Source organism: the organism of the source record quoted next, unplaced genomic scaffold (assembly GCF_019419815.1).
Source record: "Pyrus x bretschneideri cultivar Hongxiangsu unplaced genomic scaffold, Pyrus_bretschneideri_v1 Contig6, whole genome shotgun sequence".
In the NCBI taxonomy this organism is placed as follows: domain Eukaryota; kingdom Viridiplantae; phylum Streptophyta; class Magnoliopsida; order Rosales; family Rosaceae; genus Pyrus; species Pyrus x bretschneideri.
In genome coordinates this window covers 1,671,923-1,678,232 of record NW_025999798.1, presented here as the reverse complement: position 1 = coordinate 1,678,232, position 6,310 = coordinate 1,671,923, and the positions used below count along the sequence as shown (strand labels likewise).

General features: G+C 39.7%; 1 protein-coding gene across 2 annotated transcripts; it reads right to left on the bottom strand.

The window, feature by feature from the left end:
• Positions 1-591: 591 nt before the first annotated feature.
• LOC103947213 (probable protein S-acyltransferase 22) lies at positions 592-6,050 on the bottom strand. 2 transcript variants are annotated; one of them, XM_009358073.3, is made up of 9 exons: positions 5,384-6,050; positions 5,183-5,296; positions 3,830-4,216; positions 3,361-3,429; positions 3,202-3,273; positions 2,646-2,774; positions 2,397-2,477; positions 1,844-2,032; positions 592-1,593 (listed from the first exon to the last, which is right to left on the bottom strand). In XM_009358073.3, the coding sequence occupies exons 1-9, from the start codon at positions 5,423-5,425 to the stop codon at positions 802-804; spliced, it is 1,875 nt and encodes a 624-aa protein (XP_009356348.2). In that variant the 5' UTR covers positions 5,426-6,050; the 3' UTR covers positions 592-801. The 2 variants fall into 2 exon arrangements, with proteins under 2 accessions (XP_009356348.2, XP_048427844.1); XM_048571887.1 differs by lacking the exons at positions 5,183-5,296; positions 5,384-6,050 and having other exon boundaries at positions 2,646-2,943; positions 3,830-4,068.
• Positions 6,051-6,310: the final 260 nt, after the last annotated feature.

Below are 6,310 nucleotides of genomic sequence, written 5' to 3'. Positions count from 1 at the left end.
ATGTTAGATTAGCTACTGACGGGGTTTAAACTCACGTCATCATGCAAAGATTCAACACTTTTTCACCACGGTAGTAAAAGACCACTTGCCATTTGGCCTTATATTTGGATGCAGTGAAATGCGGATGAATGCGCAACCTCTTAGGAACTGAGATGCTACACACAATAATAAATTTGGAAGCAAATATATAATCAAAGCGCTTCTAAACCATGTTTGACAAAAAAAAATATCAGGAGCGTCATCTATAACAGAAACGCCTTTTGAATTTTTAATAAAATTTTCAACGTGATCACAATGCAAGCACTTATAAGTAAAATAACTTTCTAAAGAAGCAATTTCAAACAAACCCAACATAAACGATTCTCCATAAAGCACCAAAAATTGTTTTTATAACCCAAAAATGCTTTTAAGATTATTTTCTGAAAGCGTTTTTAGACATTTCAAAAGCGATACCATACCGATACTGTTTTAGACTTATAGTTATGTGGATTGTTCCCAATGTTAATGGCTATTGGGAAGCCATTTGAAGGAGTCAATTATCCATATTGTTTTACCCAGCCAGTTGTGGAGGAAGAAAGAAAGTAATTACTGACATTAATCCAGCTGAGGGTGTGGCTGCAATTAAGCTCATCAGACAGTACAGAAGTATGTGCATCTCGGTTAAAAGTTTGAAACCGAACTTTAATCATTTATGTACATCGCATGAAGCCCTGAGACTAAGATCTCGACGCGGATTACAGCCCCACGAATGAAAGAATTAAAATTAAAATCACCTAAGTTCCGACAAATCGCAGTTGTTGATCAGAGCTTTCTTGTGTAAGCCAGGCCAGAAGATGATGAGGCGTTCAGTTTGACAACCCGTTCGTCCTGATCAGACCCAAAGAGAAGGTTACTCCTGTTTGTTGACCTTTGGACAATTCTAGTAGGAACCCTGTCGCTGTCTTCTCCACCCGAGGCTTCATACCCTTCGTACCCATCACTGGTGGACCTTGATAGTGGTATTCCCCTCTGGCCAGCTGCAATAGCGCCTGCAGGCAGACCTGTAAGCCGCCTTGCCTCTTCAGCTCCTGATGATGACACCCGGAAGGGATGGATGTCAGGTGAGTCTAAACTGCTCTCAGGAGAAGAAGCAACAATTCCCGTGGAGCTTGACATAGCTCGGCTTGTTTGGAAAGCACTCCGAGCTTCAAGCTGAAGAGGGGCCAAACTAGTCGATGTCTCAGTAAAGCCCTTGTCAACAACTATAGCTGAACCCTTCGTTATAGACTCCATGGGAAGGTCAGCTGGGAGTCGCACCCGCTTGGTAGGTCGCCTTCTGTTATTGTCAGGCCTTGGAACCATTCGGCGCCCACTGGTTCCGCCAAAGCTGCTGTCTCTTTCTAGTACAAAAGGAGCATCCCGTCTCACAGGCTGCAGGATCTTGGACTTCTTTCTTGCCTCTGCTGCAGCTTTTGATACCTCTTCGGCATTTAATCTTGCCAGAGTCCACGGACTTATCTTTACTGGTGCATTCTTCTTCTTAACTGGTTCCCCTCCCACCATCTTTTTTCCGCATGAACTGACAGATCCGGTCTCTGGGGGCACAACATCAAACTAGAAAAAGGAAAACAGCAAAACAAAATCAGCTCATTTCGTTTACGATCCTTGTTCTAATATCAGGGTTGTTACTGCAATTTACAGATTGGGAAGCCCTATGGAAAAGGAGCTTGCACTGATGCTGATGCTAAGGAGGAGAAACTCTAGAAAAGTCCATCACTTGGAAAACAACCAACCAATGGAACAAGTATAAACACGGATCAGGAAGAACTATCTACTGTAGCAAAACAGTTGCATATCAGATTACCTGATCTTCAAGGAACAGTCGTGGAGGTGTACACCATGCGCCACGGTGGAAAGTATTAAAGGAGCTTGCACTGCTTAATCCCGTAAGTGAGCTAGCAGGAGACATTTGAGCACTCTGCTGACCTCCAACTCCTTGTTGCTCTTGCTCCTGCTCCCTCAAAGCGATGATGTAATCATACGTGCTGATTCCCTGCACAATTGCAGGTTACCATTGTTAGCTAATTAACAATTTATTCTATTCACCTTAAACATATATTCTGCATGAAAAAGGATAAGATAGGTTCTGCAAGTGAACTGTTAAGCAAGAAATTGAGGTGAAACAGACAGATATTCAATGGACAAGTATCAAATTGGCGAATAATTATTAATGCTCATTGACAGTAAGATGGGTGACTAACGACTACTAGAGAAAAAGACATCGGAGGCATTTAAACGGATCCTGAAACTGTAATGACAAAAATGATCCAAACAATTACTACAAGGACTTGATCCTCTATAGTAATATAAAACGAAAACGCCAACATGATTATGTATGAAGCAATTGCGAGGCTAACCTTCTTTACAAGGAGGATATGAAAAAAGAAAAGCTGTGCAAGTGGAAGGGTTGCAATCATAGCCAAAAGGCTGCACGCTGCCTGCAAAGCTTAAGAATTTCATAAGTTCTATAGTACAAGCACAAACCACAGAAAATAATTCTCATCATGTAGGAATTGCTCAGCTAGACTAAAAAAGCCACGAATTTACAGAAGGTTGATTAGGACGTGCAGCTAAATTGGAAATCGAGACAATAGCTGAAGACTCACCACCACAATGATGAAAGGCGCCAAAGAGAAACTGCTTCCCAACTTGGATGAAATATCCACAGAGATATGCTTCCTCTCAATAATACAGCAGATAATCACGAAGATTCCAGTTGACCATTGTAAAATAAGCTGCAATCTCAAGCACATGGTGCACAAACCATGTACATACCTGTCAATAATTAATTCGAATGAAAGTGACTTGAAAATAAAAATGCTTACTCTGAGGCGATCTTCAGGTTCCGGCTTGTTGCTTTTGGGCATAATGACAGAAAATATAGGATAAAGAAACCAGGAAAGACTGTCGAGGTAACATTTGGGGAAAGCCATTGGTGAAAAAACGAAATTGATTAGCAATATTGCCAAGGAAGATCCTACAAGTACTAAGGCAAAGGTCCTATCCGGTAAGTAATAGATGACAAATGGAATCAATGGCAAAGCTTCATCAAGATTTTAAACAAAAGGCTAGAGTCCATGGGGTTTGATGATTAGAGGGCACGGGTTAACTGGAACTGGAGCAAACTCAAAAGGCTATTAAAGAATGGAGGAGCATGCTTACCAAGAGGAGAGAAGTAACCATAAGGGTGAAAAATTGTCGGTAATTCTTTTTGCCAATACAGTTGTTAAGCCACTACAAATCAAAATTGAATGAAATTAGAAGAGTTACGAAGGCACGCAAAAGAAAATAGGATATTCAACCAATCAAGATCGTGTATACCCTGCAGTGATGATCGAACTGGTCAACACATTTGTCACAAACTCTGCAGTGCTTGCTGTACTTGTAAACCTGTGTGCGAAGAATTATTTGGATTACAGCAACTAAGTACACCATCAAAGCAAAAGCCATGAATAATTTCAAGAATGGTTAGGAGATGCTTGAGAAGATATTAGGAGGAAATGATCCCCAACAGGTTACATTTTAATTAAGCTTTTCTCTTAGAAAACAAAATACAAAATAGGGAAAGTAGTTAGGCAATCATGAAACGCAACCAATCCCGCTTTGCAGTAGGATATCTCCTAAATGTAAGCCAAAACTAGAGTGCAAAATATCTGCATGCAACACTATTGACCTGACACCTCAAATGAATCCTTCAGTTTCCGCTGCTTGTTATTTAATGCAGAGCACGACTCAAGAAATGTATGGGAAGAAGAACGAATTTTAGTAGATGTCAACTGCATTTACACACCTCAACTTCACATAAGCTGCAATAGAACATGCCGTCTTCACCTTGTTGCAGAGATTCCTCACTTGAACCGGAGCAATTGCAGACATAAGCACACGGAGAGCAAGCTAGTAGAAAGCAAGATGAATTTTCTGATGGACTCTTTCCACCATCACTGGTGGACATTTTAGAAGTCCCATCTTTGCCCAGAACATCCTTATCCAAAGGTTTTCCTCCAGCTGCATTAGCATCATTCATTGATGATGTTGATTCCCCACATAGTTTAGAATCTTTTGTTCTTTTATGCTTTTCATCGGCTGGAATGTTGAGGTATTTCTTTGACCTAAAAACTCGTGGATCTGCTGGATCAGCAGCTGCACACCAAATATATAGGCTGAAGGCGCATGTAATCTGAAAAGAAAATAGATGTTACTTAACAAGGAGGGCATAGGTAGAAGTAATATTATATTGGACGCAATCAAGAAAAATGTAAATCTATTTCGTTAACTGGCACATCAAACATGCTACATGGAGCTCCAAATTTAATGGGATAATGTTGGGGAGACCAAATTTTTAAACCAAACGCGTCACCAATAGGGAATAAGCACGTTAATCAACACTTAATAATCCAATCATCAACATCCACATCATTTGGTTTACAAAATTTGGTTTAGAAATTTGGTCTGCCTGCATTACCCAATTTAATGTCCCTTCACTCAAACAGACTATCCTGAGTCTATTGTTTCCCTTTCATCCTTAAATTTTCTTGAGCTAAGCATCATTTTGTTCTGCATACTTATCCCCAAGCAATGGGAAACTAAATATGGTCTAGATTCTCAAGGCAATGAAAATAGAGAGCAATAGGAACGGTGGATTGACGTCTCAAACTTCAATTTAGTTATTCATAAAATCAACGCAGCCAGATTGCTATTACAGAAATGGCTGCACAGACAAAAGTTATTCTCCAAACAAGCTTATTTGTCAATCTCTTTAGGGGCACTGCAACATCAGCAGAAATCACTTCAAAATTTCGAGGATACAGAACGATATAGCTAGACACTCAAATTATGTGCTTTTGTCCACACAAGTTGTCAAAATCTCGTACTTTAACACATCAAATTTGGAAATTTCATGCAACAGAAATCACACAAGCTAAAAGACAAGCAACCCATTTCCCTTATCAGCTAAAGTGAATGATACGAACCAGAATTAATCAAACCCAGAAAGAGCAAGAACCCAGATTGGAGAATGAATTTCAGACATAAATAAGCAACAAAACGAATAAATCACATGGAACAATAAAAAAAAACGGATCTCAGCTGTCCAACCACCAAAACATGAGCACAAAACTAAGGGATTCAAAAGAAAATGGCTTACAAGAGGAGCGTAGAGTCCCATAACAATATACTGAAAAAGTTTCCTTCCAACGAAAGGAGCAAAGAACACATAGAAAGCAAACGCCAGCGCCAGAAATACAGCAACAGCCACCACCTTCAGAGATGCAAAAACAACCCCACAAAACAAGATTAGTACTCCAATTGACTGAGCTTAAACAACAATGGCGGCAAAGATTTTTACCTGGAGAGGATGGTATGGAAGTTGCCATCCATGCTTCCTCATCTTTCACTATGTTCAGCTGGAATGCTGAAAACCCAAGATTGAAAAGCAGAGAAAACAATGTATGGGGAAAAAAAATCCTGACTTGGGTGTCTCTTTTACTTATTTTCCTCCAGTTTCCCTCATTTTCCAGGTGAATTAAAAATAATTGAGGTAGTGTGGAACCGACCCAACAGAGACTGGATTAACATCTTCCAGGAGAGTGTTTAATCAGAGGGAAAAAGGAGCTCAAAGGGTGGAGAGAGAGTGGGTTTTTGAGAGAAATGGGCAACAAACAGCAATGAGGAAGCTTAGTCCTGGTTCACTCAATCATAACCTTTGAGTTATGGAAGGTGAGAGAAAAAGAGAGGACCTTTGCTGGTTTTGGATTTTCTCTTGTTTCTTTCCGCAGGGCTTTTTTTTCTTGAGCAAAGATGTATGGCTGGTTGACTGTACACACATGCGATGCGAGGAGAGAGAGGGTCTCTGGTTTTCTCTCGTTGCCTATAATTACTTACAACCAACCTATTACTTTTTTATTTGTTGCTAGCGTTACCTTTTCCTCTGGGCAAATCATGTGTGTCGCAGACCAGTTCAACAGACAGTTCACAGTTGTTTCCCTCTCCTTTTTGTAATTGCCCTCAACCCCCATGTAACCGTGTTCACTATCTCTATGTAATATAGAGTTTGTTTGAAATTGTTTTTAAAATAATCGAAATTGTTTTCAGATAAGAAATTTTTGGATTCTAAAAGCATTTGAAGCATTAGTTATATTATGTGTTTCTTGTAAAAAACTTTTTCAACATTCACTTACATTTTTTTACCAATGATTGGTTCTAAAAACATCATCAAAAGCGCTTTCAGCTATTTTAAAAATATTTCCAAATAAGCCTTATATTATTGTGACGG

Bases quoted from the DNA above. Each gene is read 5' to 3' on its own strand.
- LOC103947213 (XM_009358073.3), bottom strand. From the start codon at position 5,425: ATGAGGAAGCATGGATGGCAACTTCCATACCATCCTCTCCAG. The intron at 5,297-5,383 runs GTAAAAATCTTT...GCATCTCTGAAG, and splicing joins TTCCATACCATCCTCTCCAG to GTGGTGGCTGTTGCTGTATT. The intron at 2,478-2,645 runs GTGAGTCTTCAG...TAAGCTTTGCAG, and splicing joins CGCCTTTCATCATTGTGGTG to GCAGCGTGCAGCCTTTTGGC.